This window comes from Mobula birostris, chromosome 26, assembly GCF_030028105.1.
Source record: "Mobula birostris isolate sMobBir1 chromosome 26, sMobBir1.hap1, whole genome shotgun sequence".
Classification (NCBI taxonomy): Eukaryota; Metazoa; Chordata; class Chondrichthyes; order Myliobatiformes; family Myliobatidae; genus Mobula; species Mobula birostris.
This window is the reverse complement of record NC_092395.1, coordinates 2,027,178-2,050,092: the sequence shown is the minus strand read 5'-3', so window position 1 is coordinate 2,050,092 and position 22,915 is coordinate 2,027,178. Positions and strand designations below refer to the sequence as shown.

The 22,915-nt window shown below is 44.5% G+C and overlaps 1 protein-coding gene across 1 annotated transcript in view; it reads left to right on the top strand.

Annotated features, from left to right (window-relative positions):
* myo1f (myosin IF) overlaps positions 1–22,915 on the top strand; it is a 163,802-nt gene that overhangs the window by 13,823 nt on the left and 127,064 nt on the right. Inside the window, exon 2 of the mRNA XM_072244607.1 lies at positions 18,627–18,764. Coding sequence (XP_072100708.1) covers positions 18,627–18,764 — 138 coding nt within the window. The remainder of the gene's footprint in view (positions 1–18,626; positions 18,765–22,915) is intronic.

Genomic DNA, 22,915 nt, shown 5'->3' with positions numbered 1-22,915 from the left:
GCTGTCAGGCTCTAGAGTGGACAACGGGAAAAGAATTGAACCCGATCTCTCAATCAACCTCATCAAGGCTTTTGCGTTTTATTTAGAGTGGCACGGTACGGAGGGATTAGTGTAACACCATCATAGCACCAGTGGGCTGGGTACAATTTTGCTGCTCTCTGGAAGGAGTTTTTCTCCTCCTGACTGCGTGCTTCCTCCAGGTGCTCCAGCTTCCTCCCATGTTCCACAGACATACAGGTTGGTAGGTTAATTAGTCACGAGGGTGTAATTGGGAGGGGTTGGCTTGGAAGGGCCGGTGACCGTGCCTGCACTGCACTTCCCCTGTGACTGTAGCAATATGAAAACAGCAGTCTGTTTTCTTTTTACCAGCATCATTATGATCTTTCTGGGTGGCATGTTAAATAAAATGTCGCACAACGTGCGACTGTAATTACCCAGTACCACAGGTTCCGATACCAGGCAGTGGTTTAGTGCTCACGGTCTCTACGCTGTTTCACCCATCCTGCTCCATCCTCCACATCCCCTGACAGCCACCCCTCCCCTCCATCATCTCTGCCCGCCTTCCCTACCTCTCCCAACCGGTTCCTCTCCCAACTACACCCACCTGGACAGAGTGGGGCCATTTGGCCAAGCCCATCAGCATTGGCCCTTGGATCGACGTGGGGCAGTCTCACCCCACCCCAGCAAACATTGGTCCACGTTCTGAACTTGTCAGAGTGAGGTAGACAATGCTTGGCCTGACATGAGGCACACCGACTGGCATTGATGTGGATTCCTAAAGCCTAACCTCTTCTGCCTCTGGGTTCTCTGCATCACAGAGCAGCGTCACAAGGCTCACTCTTGGCCCCATGTACAGGAATTCATTGTGAGGCGAGATTTCATCAAAGCAGCTGGAACTGCACGGTCTTTTAAGAGACTTTTGGATAGGTACATGGAGCTTAGAAAAATAGATGGCTATGGGTAACCCTAGTAATTTGTAAGGTAGGGACATGTTCGGCACAACTTTGAGGGCTGAAGTGCCTGTATTGTGCTGTAGGTTTCCTCTGTTTCTAACTAAAGAAACATCACCACAGGAATTCATTTGTTTCTATTGGTTTTTTTTTTTGCTTAGTAGCAGATTTACAGATTTAGATCTTTGATAATCTGAGGTCTTATGTTCTTGGTCCGTAGTGTTGGTATTTTTTTACATACTCTTAGATAAAGTTTTGTTTCTTAATGATTCTGTCCATTTTTCTTTAATTAATATTTTTCTTCTTACTTTCTCTGTTTTTGAGGTAATTAAGTAGAAGACTCGGGGCTTAAACTTGTTTTTGAAAGGTTTGGGGAAGTATTTGGTTCTTTTCATTTCTTTACAGTTCAAGATGGCGTTTATGCCTTTCTTCCCCTATGTTGTTTTTTCTATCTTGTTGCGTCATTTTCTTATTGTTTCGATCTGGAAAGTACTAACAATATTAATTGACGCTTGTTTTTTTTCTAAAAATACTAATAAGTTGGTATTTTGTCAATAACTGTAGCTTTCACGACAGGAATTCATGGCCTGCCCAACATCTCCAAGGCTTCCTCATTACGGTTCATGATTTACAGTCCTTCCCCCGCCCCCCCCCCAACCCCGGGTCTGGCTGTTGTACATTCAGAGATGCTCTTCTGCACACCACTGTCGTAATGAGTGGTTATTTGAGTTACTGACGCCTTCCTGTCAGCTTTTTTTACAAAACTATAAAAGTTTATTTACAACACATATACAGACACTCAATATTTACAAAACAGTCAGTATAGTCAAATTAAAATATGGTTACTACCGTCTATAAAATAGTTAATGCCCCAAGGGGCCATCACTCCCGGAGGTTCCCCACTGTACCCAAGCTCCCTCTCCGGAAACAGCCGGGCACAAACGTATCCTCGGAAGAGGAGTAGGCAGTCGGCCTGGGCAGTGCCCCCCACTTTCTGCCTGCTAGCCCCGTGAATGGCCATCTTGGCCAGGCTCAGGACCAAGCCCACCAGGAGATCCCCTCACACCCCACCCCGTGCCGAACTGGGTGCCCGTAGATGAAGAGCACGGGACTAAAGTGCAGCCAGAACCTCAGCAGCAGCCCCCTGAGAAACTCAAAGAGGGGCTGCAACCTCTCCCATTTCGTAAACACGTGGTACACAGACGACTCCTGGCCACAGAATGGACAGCTGGGCGGGGTGTCAGTGAACTTGGGTTCAGGCGCACACCGAGGACTGGCTGCCCTCCGCGATCTGAAGACTCAGGACCGCTGCAGAGACCCAATGCCTCCTATTCACCAGAGGAAGTCCACCAGCATTTTCTAGGTCCTGGACACAAACGCCGTGGGTGAGACTAATGCCAACAGTCGGTACCACACCATGGATGCGACCACCTGATTGATAACTAAAGCTCTCCCCCGGTACAAGATCACTTGAAGGTGGCCGGGCCAGCACCCCAGACGGGAGAGATCTTCGTCTCTAAATCCCGCCAGTTTGCCAGCCAGGCCTCCTCTGTCAAGCTCAGGTAGATCCCAAGTAGAGGAGGTGCGTGGTGCACCACGCAAATGGCCTCAACCCCTCCAGCAGGGAGATTGAACCAGTCTGACCTCTCTCATTAACAAGGTGTTTTCGCCCACAGAACTGCAGCTCATTGGATTTTTTTTTTTGTTTTTTGCACCATTCTCTGTAAAGTCTAGAGACTGTTGTGTGTGATAATCCCAGGAGATCAGCAATTTCTGAGATACTCAAACCACCCCATCTAGCACTAACAATTTTTCCATGGTCAAAGTCACTTAGATCACATTTCATCCCCATTCTGATGTTTGGTCTAAACAGCAACTGAACCTCTTGACCATGTCTACATGCTTTTATGCATTGAGTTGCTGTCACATGATTGGCTGATTAGATCATTGCATTAACAAGTAGGTGTACAGGTGTATGTCAGTGTTAATAAACCTGACTCAGATTCTGAACAACGTAAATCTCAAACTGCCCCTCCTGGTTGGACTGCTTAATGAACCAGTAGCTGCCAAGTCTGCACAGGGAGAGGTCAGTGAATGGAATAGCAGAGCTGTTCAGAGGTTCTTCACTGCCTTGGGTCACTTTGGAGAGTGGTGCATGGTGTGGAATTGTCAGTGGGTAGGCTCGGCAGGAAAGGGAAGTATCCTTTACTCATGATCTGATTAGGGTTACAAGAAAGTTCAAGTTCATTGTCATGGGCATGTGCAGTTTACTGGTAGAAATGCCATGAAAATTAGCTTTTTGCAGCTGCAACAGCAGTAGATTAAAGACGTCACAAACATAAGGTAACATAAACTGAAGTTAACATAAATTATGTCAGCTTCCTACCTGGATGCATCACTGCTTGGTATGAAAGCTGCTCTGCACATGAGCACAAGAAACTACAGAGAGTTGTCGACACATCTCGGCACATCACAACAACCAGCTTCACCTCAATGGACTCTGTCTACACTTCCCACTGCCTCTGTAAAACAGCCAGAGTATTCAAAGAGACCACCCTTCCTGGACATTCTCTCTTGCCTCCTCTCCCATCAGGCAGAAGATGCAAAATGCACGTCCCACCAGTTTCTAACCCCCTCCCCCGTTATCAGACTCTTCCACAATAAGATGGCCTCTCGACCTCTCAATCTAGCTGGTTATGATCTTGCACTTTATTGCTTAACTGTACTGCACTTTCTCTTTCGCTGTTGCACTTTATTCTGCATTGTTACTGTATTTTCTTGTTCTATCTCAATGTACCATGTAATGGTCTGATCTGTATGAACCGTGTGCAAGACTGTCTCTCTGTACACGAGAATAATAAGCCAATAATAGTCATACCTGTACAACAAAATATGCACAATGACATTAGTGCAAACTCAGAATAAAAGAAAAGCAGTCCACAGCTTTCGGGTTGTTTCAAGAACCTGACGGCAGTGGGGGGGAAATGCTGCGTTGAACCTTGAGGTGTGAGTCTTCAGACTCCTGTACCTCCTGCCTGATGACAACATTGAGAAGAGTGCATTGTCCAGTGATGATGGATAGATGTCACCTTCCTGTGATGATCATTACTTGTAGCTGCTCCCTCTGGTGGGGAGAGCTATCACTGTGAAGGGGCTGTCTGGGCCCACCACTGAGTTCCGATAGCACGCAGAATACCATCACTGTACATCTGTAGAGGTTTGCCGGTCTTTAATGAAATGACAAATCTGCTCAACATTGTAAGAACTCAGAGATACTGGCATGCCTTCTTCATAGTCTCCTCACATCACTGGGTATTATTAAACTTGTCATAGAACATAGAACACTACAGCACAGTGCAGACCCTGTGTGCCAGCCTTTCAGTTTAATCCAGATCAATCTAATCATTCCCTCCCACGTAGCTCTCCAGTTTTCTGTCATCCATGTGCCTATCTAAGAATCTTTTAAATGTCCCTAATGTACCTGCCTCTACCTCCACCAGGCAGGGCTTTCCATTTAAAAGAAAAACTTACTTCTTACAAACCCCCACCCCATCCAATCACCTTAAAATTACATCTCCTGGTATTCGACAGTTCCACTTCAGGGGGCCAAAGAGAATGTTGGACAGATGCCATATAAATTTACATGTATTAAGTATTTACTGTGATGTGTTGTCAAGGCATAACATGCAACAAAAAACAATTATAAACAGTTATATAAAAAAAGCATGGATATGGAATAAAATATGTAAAACGATATTAATACCAGCATGTATTTACAATGTAAGCAGCTTTATAAAAAGTGGTTTAAAGTGTTAATGGTGCAGTGACAGGTGGGGGGTGGGGAGACTAACTGGAGTGATTGATCAGATTAACTGCCTGGAGGAAAAATTTTTTAAGATGATGTGATGTTTTCGTTTTAATAGCCCTGTAGCACTTTCCAGAAGCTTTTGGAAAAGGCAGCTTGCAGGGTGGGTACAGCCTGCAAGGATTTTTTCAGCCTGTTTCTTTGACCTGAGCACATACAAGTCCTGGAGTGATGGTAGAATGCAGCCAGTGATCTTTTCCACTGAACTGACAGTTTGCTGTAATTTTCCTCCTTGTTACATTTGTTCGTGATCTCTCACTTCCCCCGCTCAGTTTTCCCACATGGCCAACTTTGCCTCTTGTTCTATGTTTAACAGTAAACACACTAAGAACATGAGCGGGCTACACTGATCAGTAGCGGCCAAGGGCAGGCTAAGTCCATGTGGGTATAAGAGTCTGCATGGGATGAGGTCATGAAAACGTTTTGCTAGCAATAGAAGAAAGGAAACAGAATTCTCCATGACGGATCACTTTTTGGCCACCCAGAAACTCTCTGTAATCCTCAGACTCAACGAAACATGACCTTCACTGCTCCAGCTACAACGGTTGTACTTCTCCAGATTCCCAACACTGCTGATACCGGAGTTTCAATCAACATTTCTTATTTAAAGCACACTCCCTTCCCCACAGAATGGATCACCGGACTCTCTGCTACCAACACTGTAACTGCTTGGCTAAAGACTTCCAGGCACCAAAGAGGGACCAAGATCAACATGTCCCTGGGAATCCCATTGCCTTCAGACCACACAGCACACTGCCTTGGATTCATTCCTCCAGGGTAGCTGCAGGAATCCTCAGTAGGAAGTTGTGAGGACTTTTCCAGCTTGGACAACTTCACTCACATCAACACTGAACTGAATCCATAACCTGTGGACTCACTTTCAAGGACTCGACAATTCATGCTCACAGTATTAGCTATTTACTTATTTTATTATTATTATTTGTTTTTTGTGTTTGCACTATTTGTTTTTTGCACATTGGTTGTTTGTCAGTCTTTGTGTGTAGTTTTCCATTGATTCTATTGTGTATATTTGCATCTACTGTGAATACCTGCAAGAAAATGAATCTCAGAGTAGTATACAGTGACGTATACGTATTTTGATAATGCATTTTCTTTGAGCTTTGATTTACCCTGGAAGAATGAATCCACGTCAGTATGGTGTGTGCTCGGAAGGCAATAGGACTCCCAAGGTGCAGAAAACTGTAAACTCAGCCAGCTCCATCATGGGCACTAGCCTCCACAGCATCAAGGACGTCTTCAAAAGGTGATGCCTCAGAAAAGGCAGTGTCCATCATTAAGGACCCCCAACACCCAGGACATGTCTTCTTCTCATTGCTACCATCAGGCAGAGGTACAGGAACCTCTTCCCCTCTGAATGGACAATGAACCCATGAACACTACATCACTTTTTTTTCTGCTCACTTTTTGCACTATTTGCTTAATTTAATTTTTATATGTGTACTTATTGTAATTTGAAATATTGTGGAATATTGGTAGCTCGGCTTAGCTATTTGGAAGTTTGATTGCTCATTGAGCTAAGAAAACGTTTGCAAATGTTTCATCTCCAATTGAGAAGCCATCATCAGTGTGCATTTGAGGGTGTTGCTTCCTCAGAATGCTGGCTTATATACTCCTCTGGGGTCTGAATGGATATTGATTAGATGCCTGATCCGATTGGCTGGTTCAAAACCCTGTGAACAGAACAGGTTCTGATTCTGGATAACTTGTTTGCAGCCATCATTACCATCAGGACAACTGCTTCCACAAGTTCTCCTGGCAGCTAGGTCTCAGCAATAAACACATCACCAGCAGAGCTAGCACACTACGTACTGACTGAAATACAGTGTATTCCATGGCCTCCTCTTATGCCATGATGGGGCCACTCTCGGGGTGGAGGAGCAACACCTCATATTCTGTCTAGGAAGCCTCCAAATTGATGAACATCAATTTCTCCAACATCCGGTAATTGTTCCTCTCCCTTTTCCCTCTTCTTCAATTCCCCACTCTAGCCTCTTGCCTCTTCCCATCACCTCCCCCTGATGCCCCTCTTCCTTCCCTTTCTCCCATGGTCCACTGTCCTCTCCTATCAGATTCCTTCTTCTCCAGCCCTTTAACTTTTCCACCTATCATCTCCCAGCTTCTTACTTCATTCCCCCCTCTGCCACCTACTTGGCTTCACCTATCACCTTCTAGTTTTCCCTACTTCCCCTTCCCCTACCTTCTTATTCCAGCATCTGACCAACCCTACATTGCCAGATCTGATGAATGGTCTCGGCCTGAAACATCGACTGTTTATTCATTTCCATAGATGCTGCCTGAGTTTCTCCAGCATTTTGTTTGTCTGTTTCAGCAAATGAAAGCTGTCTGCATACATCTGCAACAACATGTGTTAAACAGAAATAATGCAAACAAGGACATGATTATATATCAAATACTTGTAAACCTTAAAATATAATAGTCCAGATTGTTCACACAGCTTAAGCCAAAAGTTTTATCAAATCTTTAAAAAAAAACCTTCAGAACAGAAATGTTTGAAATTAAAAGTGAGTGCTATTTACAACTACAGGACTTCTACTGTTTGAACTCTGTTATTTTTCAGTCCACACCTCCAAACCATAAATCATCCTCTGTCCACGGCGAACAGGATGTGTGTTTGCTGTGCAGAGCCCAGCAAAGGTCAAAGACAAATGTGGGAACTGCTCTTCAGTTCACGTATACCTGGGTCATCTTAAATTCTTGACCTCAGAATCAGAATCAGGTTTAATATCACCAGCATATGTCATGAAATTTGTTGTTTTGCGGCAGCAGTACATTGCAATGTGTAATATAAAATCCGTGAGTTACAATAAATATATATATTAAAAAGTTAAATAGTGCAAAAAAAAAAGAAGTGGATTCAATGTCTGTTAAGAAATTTTATGGCAGAGGAGAAGAAACTGTTCCTGAATCGTTAATCGCATTAATTGACAAACTGCTACACAGGATCATAAGGCATTGAGGAAGCCAAAGGAACAGAGGGTTGATGGTTGATACATACCTTGTCCACTTCAAATAAACAGACTGGTGTTTGTTAAAACAAGGACATAATTTTCAGATAGTTGGAGGAAGGTATAGGCAGGATGCCAGAAAAAGGTTTTTAAAAAAAAGAGAGCGGTGGGAGTGTGAAACGAGTTGCCAAGGGTGGTGGTAGAGACAGATATATTATGGATATTTAAGAGACTCTTAGTTAGGCACATGGATGATAGAAAAATGGAGGGCTGTGTGGGAAAGAAGAGATATATTGATATTGGAGTAAGTTAAAGTGTTGGTACAAAATTGTGGTTCAAAGAGCTTGTTCTGCACTGGACTGTCTATGTTCTATGACCTCAATGTGGATGTGTTCCGTGACCTGGATGTGGAACAAAACTCACCAAATAGCAATGACCTTGCTAGCCTATTCACTGCTCATCCTCCATGGAGTCACTTGGCTGTTGCTCTTCTTGATGGCTTCCAGACTGTTGACACAGAGACTTTGTCCAACTCAGATGTAAAATCCCTATTTCCTGATCTTAAATCGAGTTGGCAGGCATTATCTAACTGAAGTGAACGATGTTGAAGTGATTCGAATGGTTTCCATTACTGAGCCTTGAGAACATCTGTCCAATAACTACACAACAATCTGATTGTTCATCGACCTCAACAACAAGGAAAGAATGAGGCATCAACTTTTTGTGTGGGTTGGAATTGGCTTCAAGAATTCATGCTTCTGAAGCGATAACAGACACATTATGGATACCGAATTTCAGATCAGGAGAGATAGTTGCTACTATATAGAACTGAATAACCAGTTGACATTTCAGGACTTGGCCCAAAATGTCAACATGTTATTCCTTTCCGCAGATGCTGCCTGACCTTCTGAGTTCCTCCAGCATTTTGTGTGCATTGCTCTGGATTTCCAGCATCTGCAGAATCTCACGTGTTTGCCATTCCAGTTCACCCTCACCTCTCATCTCCTCACTTGCCCATCACCTCCCCCTGCTGCCCCTTTTCCTTCCTTTCCACATGGTTCACTGAAGATTCCTTCTTCAGCCCATAGAACATTGAGCAATACAGCACAGTACAGGCCCTTTGGCCCACAATGTTGTGCCAACCTTGTAACCTACTCTAACATCCTCCTACATAGTCCTCCATTTTTCTTTTATCCATGTGACTATCTAAAGATTTCTTAAATGTCCCTAATACAGGTGTTCCCAAACTTTTTTATGCAAACTTTCTTATCATTTACCAAGGGGTCCATGAACCATAGGTTGGAACCACTGCCCTAATAAATCTGTCTCCACCATCACCTTGGTAGCAGGTTCCATGCACTCACCACTTTCTAAACTGACCTCTGATATTTCCCCTCCAATCACCTTAAATTTGTGCCTCCTTGTATTAGCCATTTCCAGCCTGGGAAAAAGTTTCTGTGTGTCCAATCAATCTATGCCTCTTAGCATCTTGTAAACCTCTATCAAGTTGCCTGTCATCCTCCTTCACTCCAAAGAGAAAAGCCCTGGAAACAAGTTACTGGTTCACTGCAAACTGTGGCCTGTTGTGGATAGGTTGCCTTAGAAAGTCTCCAGTCAGTAGTGAGACTCTATGCAGATAATCAGCATACAGCATTTTGTGGTTACTGTGATGAATATAAACTGTGTAACTTGCCATCAGAGCATTATTACTTACTGAACAATTTACCAGGACTGAGTTTACTATATTCATTTGAATATTACAAATGTCAGGAGGGAGGCACAGTTCATCGTTTCTGTGTGGAATTATTATTTATTAAATCCTACTCATTTGAACTTTTGTTGGTATCCTTCACATTAAACATCTAATTACTTACTCAGTTCAGCTTTAAAGTAAGTTTTGATTGATCATACACTGGGTTTATATGACAGATCCAAAATCAGGATTAAAATAGTCTTCCAGAATGAAAGGAACATTGAACACCATGCACACAACATGCTGGAGAAATTCCACAGGTCAGGCAGCACCTATGGCGAAAAATAAACAGTCAACGTCTCCAGTGGAGACCCTCCATCAGGACTGAAAAGGATGGGGCAGAAGCCAGAATATGAAGGCTGGGGGGGGGGGGAATACAATCTGGCAGGTGATAGGTGAGAGCTGGTGAGGAGGAAGGTGGGTGGGTGGGGAGGGGAGATAAAGTAAGAAGCTGGGTGGTGATAGGTGGAAGAGGTAAAGGGCTGAAGAAGAAGGAATCTAATAGGAGAGCAGAGTGGACCACAGGACAGATGGAAGGAGAAGGGGACCCTGAGGAAGGTGATGGTCAGGTGAGAAGAAGAAAAGGGGTGAGAGGGGTACCAGAATGGGGAATAGAAAGGTGGTCAATTGTCTGTTTTCAGTACTCCAACACTTGTCACCTGGTCACAACTCAGTTCTGAAAATACTTAGTAATTTCTTGGACCATGGTCTGTTTAATGTTTTAATTGGCAAAATTTCCAATTGAATGCTCCATCTTCTTTGGTTCTTTCAGTTCAAAACATTCACAAAGCATCTGTGGGTCAACCAGTGGATTTAGGTACATGGCATTAGCTGTAAAAACAGACTTAAAAACCTGAAGGGCCTGAAACAGGTGGATAGGGAACTTAAGAAGTCATTTTGTGTGCTTGCTTTCAATGGCCAAGGCACTGAGTACAAGAGTTGTGATGTTGCGTTGCAGCTGTCCAACACTCGGATTATTGAAGATACTACAGGAAGGGTGTGGTTGCATGGGAGTGTAGAAGAAATTGACTGGGAAAGAGGACTTGCCTTGCTGATGTTGTTTTGTTGTTGCTGCTGCTTGTGTGGTTCTGCTGAGCATAGTGAGCACACAACGTAGGTAGCACGTGGGATCCTTGGGTTGTGCTGGTTGTAATGCAAATGATGCATTTCACTGTAGGTTTCAATGTTCACGTGATAAATAAATCTGAATCTGATGTATTTAGGACGATGAAGACACAGCTGTAATGGCTAAAGAGACTGGAGGAGAGGTGGATCGGAGTTCTGAGTCCGGGTGATCATCTATGAGCTAATCTCTCTCTCGGCATTACCTGAGACATGCTTATAGTGTGATTGGGACGAGAGGAAGTCTTTCAGGCCTTCTAGCCTACACTGGGGTAGAAGGCCTGAAAGAATTCCTCCTGTCCAAATATGTCCACTGGAAACCTTTGTCTTCCTTAATATGTGCTCTAGCAGTGCCTCCAATGCAAATAAAATTAAATCTCACCTGGGAAAACCTTCCAAAGAGGTCTTCTCTGGTAGGCTTCTCTATCCAATACATACTATGAGATCTGCCTCCCGGACACCAGGCCACGATGTACCGTCTCTGACCACAGCTCCATCTGCTGCAGTGAACATCTCTCCTGTTCACCACATTGAAAGCCAATATCTCCATCGTCTGATTGTCACTGTGTCACCTGGCAAAACCCGAGATTGATCAGCAAAAGGCCAAGTGTAGGGTAATACTAAGAGAGAGAGATTGCCTTCACTTGTCACATGTACATCAAAGTGAAATGTCTCATTTGCTTCATCAACAAACACAAACTGAGGATGTGCTGGGGGCAGCCCACAAGTGTCACTATGCTTCCAGCACCAACATAGCTTGTCTACAACTCGGTGACCCTAACCCTTACATCTTTGGAACGTGGGAGGAAATGGGGGCACCTGGAGGGAAACCCACCCAGTCATGGGGGAAACATACAAACTCCTTACAGACAGCAGTGGGATTTAAAGCACAATTACTGGCACTTTAAAACATCACACTAACCACCCTGCCTACACTAGCTATGGTTTGTAAATGCAAAGAGATTGTGGAATAGGAGGATGTGGATTCTGTGATGCAGATTTGCATTTGAACATTCAATCTTATGCATGCAGCATAAGAAATAAAATGGACAATCTTGAAGTTCAGCTACAGATTGGCAAATATGATGTTGTGGCTAAAGGATGGCTGCCATTGGGAGCTGAACACCCAAGGATATACGATGTATTGGAAAGATAGGTTAGTAGGCAGAGGGGGTGGTGTGGCCCTGTGTATAAGAAATAATATTAAATCATTAGAAAGGGATGACATAGGATTGGAAGGTGTAGAGTCTCTATGGGTTGAGTTAAGAAATGGCAAGGGTAAAAGGACCCTAATGGCGGTTGTATACAGGCCTCCAAACAGCAGCCGGGATGTGGATTACAAATTACAGCAGGAGGTAGAAAAGGCATGTCAGAAAGGCAATGTCATGATAATGGTTAGGGATTTTAACATGAAAGTGGATTGGGAAAACCGGGCCAGTACTGGACCTCAAGAGAGAGAATTTGTAGAATGTCTATGGGATGGCTTTTTAGAATAGCTTGTTGTTGAGCCCACTAGGGGAACAGCTGTGCTGAATTGGGTGTTGTGCAATGATCCGGAGGTGATAAGAGAGCTTAAGGTTAAGAAACCCTTTGGGAACAGTGATAACAATGTGATTGAGTTCACTTTGAAATTTGAGAAGGAGAAACTAAATTCCAATGTGTCGGTATTTCAGTGGAATAAAGGCAATTACAATGGCATGAGAGAGGAACTGGCCAACGTTGACTGGAAAGAAACATTTGCAGGAAGGACAGCACAGCAGCAATGGCTGGAGTTTCTGCGAAAAATGAGGGAAGTGCAAGACAGATATATTCCAAATAAGAAGAAATTTTTAAAATGGAAGAAGGACACTACCGTGGCTGACAAGTGAAGTCAGAACCAAAGTAAAAGCAAAAGAGAGGGCATACAATGAAGCCAAAGCTAGTGAGAAGATAGAGGATTAGGAAGCTTTTTAAAGCTTTCAAACTAAGAAGGTCATTAGGAAGGAAAAAATGAATTATAAAAAGAAGCTGGTGACTAATAGCAAAGAAGATAATAAAAGTTTTTTTTAAGTATATAAAGGGTTAAAGAGAGTTGAGGGTAGGCTTAGGACCAATAGAAAATAATGCTGGAGATATTGTAATGAGAGATACTGAGATGGCAGAGGAACTGAATGCGTACTTTTCATCACAGTGGAAGACATCTGCAGTAAACCAGACAATCAAGAGCATCAGGGAAGTGAAGTTTGTGTAGTAAAATTTACCACTGAGAAGGTGCTCAGGAAACTTAATGGTCTGAGGGTGGATAAATCTCCTAGACCTGATGGAATGCACCCTCAGGTTCTGAAGAAAGTAGCTGGAGAGATTGCGGAGGCGTTTGGGTATTTAAGAAAGGTAGGAGGCAGAAGAAAGGAAACTGTAGACCTGTTAGCCTGACATCAGTGGTTGGGAAATTGTCAGAATCGATTGTTAGGGATGGAGATTACGGAGAATCTGGAGGCACATGACAAGATAAGCCAAAGCCAGCATGGTTTCCTGAAAGGAAAATCCTGCTTGACTAACCTACTGCAATTTTTTGATGAAATTGCAAGTAGAGTAGGCAAATGAGATGCAGTAGATGTGGTGTACTTGGATTTTCAGAAGGCCTTTGACAAGGTGCCACACATGAGGCTGCTTAGCAAGATAAGGTCCCATGGAATTACAGGCGAGTTACTAGCATGGGTGGAGCATTGGCTGATCAGTAGAAATCAGAGAGTGGGAATAAAGGGATCCTATTCTGGCTGGCTGCCAGTTACCAGTGGAGTTCCACAGGGGTCGGTGTTGGGACCGCTGCTTTTTATGATGTATGTCAATGATTTGGACTATGAGATTAATGGATTTGAAGCTAAATTTGTCGATGATACAAAGATAGGTGGAGGAGTGGGTAGTGTTGAGGAAATAGAGAGCCTGCAGAGAGACCTAGATAGTTTAGGGGAATGGGCAAAGAAGTGGTAAATGAAATACAATGTTGGAAAGTGTATGGTCATGCACTTTGGTGGAAGAAATAAGTGGGCAGACTATTATTTAGATGAGGAGAGAATTCAAAATGCAGAGATGCAAAGGGACTTGAGAGTCCTTGTGCGGGATACCCTAAAGGTTAACCTCCAGGTTGAGTCGGTTGTGTAGAAGGCAAATGCAATGTTGGCATTCATTTCTAGAGCTATTGAATATAAGAGCAGGGATGTGATGTTGAGGCTCTATAAGGCACTCGTGAGACCACACTTGGTGTATTGTGTGCAGTTTTGGGATCCTTATTTTAGAAAGGATATACTGACATTTGAGAGGGTTCAGAGAAGATTCACAAGAATGATTCCAGGAATGAAAGAGTTACCGTATGAGGAACGTCTGGCAGTTCTTGGGCTGTATTCCCTGGAGTTCAGGAGAATGAGGGGGGATCTCGTAGAAACATTCCAAATGTTAAAATGCCTGAACAGATAAGATATGGCAAAGTTATTTCCCCTGATAAGGGAGTCCAGGACAAAAGGACACAGCTTCAGGATTGAAGGACATCCATTTAGAGATGCGCAGAAATTACTTTAGTCAGAGGGTGGTAAATTTGTGGAATTTGTTACCACGAGCAGCTGTGGAGGTCAAGTCATTGGGTGCATTTAAGGCAGAGATGGATAGGTTCTTGACTCAGTGGGCTGAATGGCCTACTTCTGCTCCTATATCTTTTGGTCTTGCTCAGTGATGAGCACACCTCTGGTGCACATTCCATAGTAGGATGTGTTCTACACTGGAGTGGCAGAGAGGGTGTGTGCACCTTGTTGTGGAGGGAGGGACAAGTGTTGCAGAATGAGGGGATTTGGTTTTTATAGTGAGAAGATGACAGGGTTGGAAGTATGTGAAAGGGGCAGTGACATAGGGAGGCCTGTTGAAGATAAGATGTCACATCTGAAGGGTGGAAATGATCACTGGAATGGTGTGGTTCTGAGGGTGGACGTTTGGCACCAGACTCTGGCTGCAGTGGCATTGAACTGAATGTCATGGCAAAACCAGATTCTGCACAGACGGCTGACTCCAGTCAGCGTTGTTACATCATGTGACTGAGGGGCCCACCACAACTCAAAGCGGACATTCCAGATCCGCCAAGGCCACCAGTCCTGTGTTGGAGATCAGTGGAACCCTTTCTCCATGAGTCCTCATGACAGGCCGTGGGAGTGTGCAAAGTGCGCTGGGAATGCTGCAGTGTCATGAGAGCGTGGGACATGCCGGGAGTTTGGGGGGGGGGGCGCGGGTGGGGGAGGTCAGGACATGGCGAGGGAACGTAGGATGTGCCAGGGGAGTGCAGGACGGAACAGGGGAAACTCAGGAGCGGGACAGGACTGAGGAGTGCCGAATGGGACGGGAGAGTGCAGTATGGGACAGGGGAAACTCAGGGGTGGGACAGGACAGAGGAGTGCCGGATGGGACGGGAGAGTGCAGTGTGGGGCAGGGGAAACTCAGTGGCGGGACAGGATGGGGAAACACAGGGGTGGGACGGGGTGGGGAAGCATGGTACATGTTGCATGAGTGTTGCAGTGCTGTGGGAGCATGGCATTATTGGTAGCCCCTGACACAATTTCCCAAAGGAATGAGGTCTTAACCTCCGACCTGCATTGATCACTCAATCAATGTCAGTAAAGGCTGAATCCACCATAGTGTCTGGTCGGTGCTGACCAGAAGATCTGGGCAGGGCCTCAAATATTATTCCTTTGTCCTGTGGACAGCTTTACAAGTACCGGGTGGTCACCAGTCAGTCCGTCAGATGTATGTCACTAACACCATGGATTTGGTCCCTCCTACAGTCACCCAGCAACATGAAACTTTTATGTAGAAGTGACCATATAAATAGATGTTACTGTTAATAGAACTTGCTGCACACCAGATTTTGCACAGTAAGAGTACTCATTGCTTTAAGTGCTTTGAAGCATCCTGTAAGGGATGTGACAGGTTCTAAATAAATGGAAGGAAGATCAGCTTTTTTCACCATATACTTTTACATCTATCAGGAATTTGTTCAAATTTATTGTCATTCATCCGGGCATATGTATACAGCTAAACAAAACACTGTTCCTCAAAGACCAGGGTAGAAAACACAGAGAACATGTATCATGTACAGCATATATTAACACAATAATAACTGATTTTAAAAAGTAATCTGTAGATGTACAAGTTGACATATTGTTAAATATACATCTGTATTACTGGCATTGTCATTAATAATGTGCACTGGGAGGTGGAAGGGTTTTCACAAGTCCCAGCCTGGGGAAGAAGCTAACAGTCCTTGCTCTTCTACTGTAGTGCTTTCTGCCTGATGGCAGGGTTGTGGGGTGATGGGAAGGGTCCCTGGCAATGCTGAGGGCCCTACAAATACAGCGTTTCTGCTGTATGTTCTGGATCTGCCCATTAAATTGTTCAAAGTTCTAAGTAGATTTATTATCAAAGTACATATATGTCAGCATTTACAACCCTGAGATGCATTTTCCTGTGGATATTCACAGTAAATACAAGACAATAATAGAATCAATGAAGACTGCACGCAACAGGACAAACCAACACTGGGCAAAAAGCAACAAAATGTGCAAATATAAAAGGAAATAAATAACAGCAATGAATAAATAAATATCAAGAACAGGAGATGAAGAGTCCTTGAAAGTGAGTCCATAGGTTTTGGGAACAGTTCAGTGTTGGAGTGAGTGAATTTGAGCGAAGTTATCCCCCCGGTTCAGGAACCTGATGGTTGAGGGTAATAACTGTTCCTGAACCTGGTGGTGTGAGTCCTGAGGCTCCTGTATCTCCTTGCCGATGGCAGCAGCGAGAAGAGAGCCTGGCCTGGGTGGTGGGTGTCACTGCTTTCCTGCCACAGTGCTTCCTGTAGATGTGCTCAGAAGCTGCATGTCATCTGAGTCATTGCTGGCAGAATAAACACCATGTACAGCAGTCGATGCGGGTTTCATTTAAGAGTTTGCATTGGTACATGGATGGGAGGGGTATGGAGAGCTGTGGTCTGGGTGCAGGTCGATAGGATGTAGACACTATGAAGTACGTCTTCAAGGAATGCCACCATGAGAAAGCAGTATCTATCATCAAGGTACCCCATCCCCCCATCCAGGTCATGATCTCTTCTCTCTGCTGCCATCGGGAAGAAAGTACAGGAGCCTTGGATCCCATGCCACCAGGTTCAGGAACAGCTTTTACCCCTCAGTCATCAGGTACTTGAACTAGAGGGGATAACTTCATTCACCTCAAAACTAAACTGATTCCACAACCTACAGCCCATTCTTCATCCCAGAGGTAATGTTACAGCTATATAGGACCCTGGTCAGACCCCACTTAGAGTACTGTGCTTAATTCTGGTCGCCTCACTATAGGAAGCATGTGAAAACCATAGAAAGAGTGCAGAGGAGATTTACAAGGATATTGCCTGGATTGGGGAGCGTGCCTTATGAGAATAGGTTGAGTGAACTCAGCCTTTTTGTCCTTGGAGCAACGGAGGATGAGAGGTGACCTGACAGAGGTGTATAAGATGATGACTGGCATTCATCATGTGGATAGTCAGAGGCTTTTTCCCAGAGCTGAAATGGCTAGCACAAGAGGGCATATTTTAAGGTACTTGGAAGCAGGTACAGAGGAGATGTCGGGGGTAAGATTTTTATGCAGAGGGTGGTCAGTGCGTGGAATGGGCTGCCGGCAACAGTGATGGAGGTGAATACGATAGAGTCTTTTTAGAGACTCCTGGACAGGTACATGGTGCTCGGAAAAATAGAGGGCTATGGGTAACCCTAGATAATTTCTAAGGTAAGGACATGCTGTGCACAGCTTTGTGGGCTGAAGGGCCTGTATTGTGCTGTAGGTTGTCTATGTTTCTATGTTTCTATTATTTGTTTTCTGTATTTACACCTTTGCACATTGGCTGTTTGACAGTCTTTGTATGCCTTTTATTTTCATTGAGTCTATTGTATTTCTTTGTTATACTGTGTATGCCTGCAATCTCAGGATAGTATGTGATGACACAAACTTAAGTTAATAATACATTTGCTTTGTACTTTAAACTTTGAATAACAGTTCAGCACAGACTAGATGGGCCAAAGGGCCTGTTTCTTTGCTGTAGTGCTCTTTGACTCTCTGACTCTCTGACTAAAAACAGCATAACTTCAGCCCATCTCCAAAATGCTGACGGGCACATTAAAGGAATTGGTTTGTTATTGTCACATGTACCAAGATACAGTGAAAAACTTTTATTTGCACAGCATCCAGGCAAATCATTCCATAATATAAATATATCAAGGGAGAAAAAAGGGAAAAAATGGAATATGCAAAATCTACACTCATGGGTCACTTTATTAGGTACATCTGCACACCTGCTCATTGATGCAAATAGCTAATCAAACAATCATGTGCATAAAAGCATGCAGACATGGTCAAGAGCTTCAGTTGTTCAGACCAAGCATCAGAATGGGGATGAGATGTGATCGAAGTGACTTTGACCATGGAATAATTATTGGTGACAGATAGGGTGGTTTGAGTATCTCAGAAACTGCTGATCTCCTGGGATTTTCATACACATCCAGTGAACAGCATTTCGGCAGGCGAAAATGCCTTGTTAGTGAGAGAGGTCGGAGGAGAATGGCCAGTCTGGTTCAAGCTGACAGGAAGGTGACAGTAACTCAAATAACCACATGTTTATATCAGTGGTGTACAGCAGAGCATCTCTGGATGCATAACACATTGAAGCTTGAAGCAGACAGGCTCCCGGAGCAGAAGACCATGAACATACATTCAGTGGCCACTTTCATAGGTACCTCCTGAACAGATAAAGTGGCCACTGAATGTAATACTGGAATTATTGAGTGTGATGTGTGTGTGTGTGTGATGTAAAATTGCAATGTTATAGTCATCCTGTTGAATGTTGTTACCCTGCATTTAAACTTTACATTTACTTTTTTGTACAGGGTAGCAAAGAGAGATATCACTGGCAAAGTCACAATGTCAAGCAGAGTGGGGTGGACGACATGGTCCTTCTGTCCAAAATCACCGAGGACGCGATCGTGGAAAATCTTAAGAAACGTTATCTGGACGACTATATTTTTGTATCCTTTCAGTTAAGTAGCAACCGCCCAGCACAATCCTTGCTGATTTGATTTGACACTAATGTTTCAATGTACATGTGACAAATAAAGCTTATCTTTCTCAAAAATCTTTGAAAGCACAGGCAGTGCAGTTAAAGGCTGTCGACAGTTGCCTGCAGTATGTTGAAGGTTGTCAAAGATATGGCAAAGATGCTTTAACATTAAGTATGATTGAAATAATAAGCATTAAAGTTTGTAAACATGTTTGAGGAAATCCAAAAGTCAGGAGCAATGGAACGTGAGAACTAGGAAGAGAACCTGGCCCTTGGTCTTGTTCTCATGTGGCCATCAAACAGTAAGCAAGAAGTGAGATCGGTTTGGGTAGGCAGCAGTTGCAGGGATGGCTTTTGAATATCATCTCCTCTTCATTGAGATCCGAGTTCTGAGTTTGCATTTTACTTAATTTCTGGGAATTTTGTCTTTGGAGTGAAGCAGGATGAGCGACAACTTGATAGAGGTGTACAAGATCATAAATAGAGTAGATAGCCAAGCACTTTTTCCTGGGGCAGAAATGGCTAATATAAGGGGGCATCATTTTAAAGTGAATGAAGGAAAATATAGGGGGGAATGACAGATGTAGGTTTTTTTCACACAGGGTGTGGTGGATGAGTGGAACATCCTGCTGGGGACCGTGGCAGAGGCAGATTCATTAGGGACAGTTAAGAGACTCTCAGACAGGTACATGGATGATAGGAAAATGGAGGGTTATATGGGAGGGAATTTTGGAGTCGACACAGCATTGTGTACTGTTCTATGTTCTAAGTGCAGACAGTCCCAGGGATGGCTGTTTGCTGCATGGGTAGAGATTGAATAAACTGTTCCTGTATTCTCTTGAGTTTGGTAGGATGGCAGGAGATCTGATCACATCGTATAAAGTTCTGATAGGCCTTCTTGTGTGATGAAGCTGCCTGCAGCTGAGGGGACTGAAACCAGGGGTGACAGACTAAGAGGGATCAGTTACTCTTTAGCCTGTATTATTTACGCATTAACCTCTGTAAACTCTGCCCTCTCCGGAACCTCCACATCCTTCCTGTGATGAGGGGAAAGCACACCAAAACTCTGAATGTGGTTCAGTCAAGTCAAGTTCAAGTTTATTGTCATTCAACTGTGTACATTTATACTGCTAAACGACAATATTCCTCTGGACCAAGATGCCCAACACAGTACATATAATTCACACAAATAACACACAATGTAATATTAACACAAATAAATACACAAATAATAAGGTGCATTTACAACACAGGTTAAAAAGAAAACATTATAACACGACTGGTGCTTCTTGCATGATGAGAGCCGGGTGGTGACAGGGAGTTCAGTAATCTCACGGCCTGGGGAAGAAGCTGTTTCCCATCCTGACAGTTCCTGCCCTAATCTATGGTACCTCCAGCCTGATGGTAGACGGTCAAAGAGATTGTTGGACGGATGGAAGGGATTATTGACAATGCTAATGGGCCCCGCATGTTCAGTACTTTGGATAACTTTCTCTGTTGGGTGGAAGAGAGACCCTGCTGATCCTGCCAGCAGTCCTCACCATCAATCCTTTGTAGGGACTTGCAGTCCGATGCCTTACAGTTCACTGTCAGCTGGTCAGGACACTCTTGGTGGTGCTCCTATAAAAATCTGGTTAGAATGGGTGGGGGTGGGGGGGTCAGGAGACTCACTTATCTCAATCACCTCAGGAGGTGGAGACACTGCTGTGCTTTCTTGATCAAAGAGGTGGTATTGAGGGACAAGGTGAGATCGTCCATGTGTACACTCCTAGAAACTGGATGCTCCTAACTTTCTCCACGGAGCAGCCAGGAATGTGCAATGAGGAGTGGTTAGCCTGCACCTTCCTAAAGTCACAATCATCTCTGGTGAATTTAAAAACGCAAACACAAGAAAATCTGCAGATGCTGGAAATTCAAGCAACACACACAAAATGCTGGTGGAACGCAGCAGGCAGGCCAGGCAACATCCATAGGAAGAAGTACAGTCAACGTTTTGGGCCGAGACCCTTTGTCAGGACTAACAGAAAAAAGAAATAGTAAGAGATTTGAAAGTGGGAGGGGGAGGGGGAGACCCGAAATGATAGGAGAAGACAGGAGGGGGAGGGATGAAGCTCAGAGCTGGGAAGTTGATTGGCAAAAGGGATACGAGGCTGGAGAAGGGCGAGTATCATGGGACGGAAGGCCTTGGAAGAAAGAAAGGGGGAGGGGAGCACCAGAGGAAGATGGAGAACAGGCAAGGAGTTATTGTGAGAGGGAAAGGGAGAAATTTTTTAAATAAATAAATAATAAATTAACGATGGGGGTAAGAAGTGGAGGAGGGGCATTAACAGATGTTAGAGAAATCAATGTTCATGCCATCAGGTTGGAGCCTACCCAGACGGAATATGAGGTGTTGTTCCTCCAACCTGAGTGTGGCTTCATCTCGACGGTAGAGGAGGCTATGGATTGACGTATCGGAATGGGACATGGAATTAAAATGTGTGGCCACTGGGAGATCCTGCTTCCTCTAGCGGACTCTCACAGCTACCTGGACTATTCCTCTTCCCACTCTGTTACTTGTAAAAAAAAAAAAATGCCATCCCCTTCTCTCAATTCCTCCGTCTCCGCCACATCTGCTCTCAGGATGAGGCTTTTCATTCCAGGATGAAGGCGATGTCTTCCTTTTTTTAAAGAAAGGGCTTCCCTTCCTCCACCATCAACTCTGCTCTCAAACGCATCTCCCCCATTTCACGCACATCTGCTCTCACCCCATCCTCCCGCCACCCCACTAGGGAAAGGGTTCCTCTTGTCCACACCTACCACCCCACCAGCCTCCGGGTCCAACATATAATTCTCCATAACTTCCACCATTTCCAATGGGATCCCACCACCAAGCACATCTTTCCCTACCACCGCCCCCCCACTTTCTGCTTTCCACAGGGATCGCTCCCTATGTGACTCCCTTGTCCATTTGTTAGCTCCCCGTCCCTTCCCACCAACTTCACCTCTGAGTCTGCTGGTGTGATGTACTGTGTCTGGTGCTCCCAGTGTGGCCTTCTGTATATTGGTGAGACCGGATACGTATTGGGAGACCATTTTGCCGAACACCTACGCTCTGTCCGCCAGAGAAAGCAGGATCTCCCAGTGGCCACACATCTTAATTCCACGTCCCATTCCCATTCTGATATGTCGATCCACGGCCTCCTCTACTGTCGAGATGAAGGCACACTCAGGTCGGAGGAACAACACCTTATATTCTGTCTGGGTAGCCTCCAACGTCATGGCATGAACATTGATTTCTCTAACTTCTGTTAATACCTCTCCTCCCCTTCTTACCCCACCCCTAATTTATTTATTTATTTATTTTCATCCCTTTCCCTCCCACAATAACTCCTTGCCTGTTCTCCATCTTCCTCTTGTGCTCCCCTCCCCCTTTTTCTTCCAAGGCCTTCCGTCCCATGATACTCCCCCTTCTCCAGCCTCGTATCCCTTTTGCCAATCAACTTCCCAACTCTTGGATTCATCCCTCCCCCTCCTGTCTTCTCCTATCATTTTGGGTCTCCCCCTCCCCCTCCCACTTTCAAACCTCTTACTATCTCTTTTTTTCCGTTAGTCCTGACGAAGGGTGCCGGCCCAAAACGTCGACTGTACCTCTTCCTATAGATGCTGCCTGGCCTGCTGCGTTCACCAGCATTTTGTGTGTGTTGCTATCATCTCTTTGGTGTTGTCCATAAGACGTAGGAGCAAAATTAGGCCATTCAGCCTATTGAGTCTGTTCCACAATTCCATCATGGCTGATCCCAGATCCTACTCAACCCCATTGATCAGACTGCACTTGGAGCAGTTTTGGGCTTCTTACCTAAGAAAGGATGTGCTGGCATTGGAGCTGATCCAAAGGAGGCTCACAAGAAGTATCCTGGGAATGAAAGGGTTAACATATAAGGAGTGTTTGATGGCTCTGGGCCTGTACTCACTGGAGTTTAGAAGAATAAGGAGGGATCTCATTGAAACCTATCAAATATTGAAAGGCCTAGATAGAATGGATGTGAAGAGAATGTTTCCCGTAGTGGGGAAGAATAGGACCAGAGAGCACAGTCTCCGAATAGAGGAATGTCCCTTAGGAACAGAAATAAAGAGGAA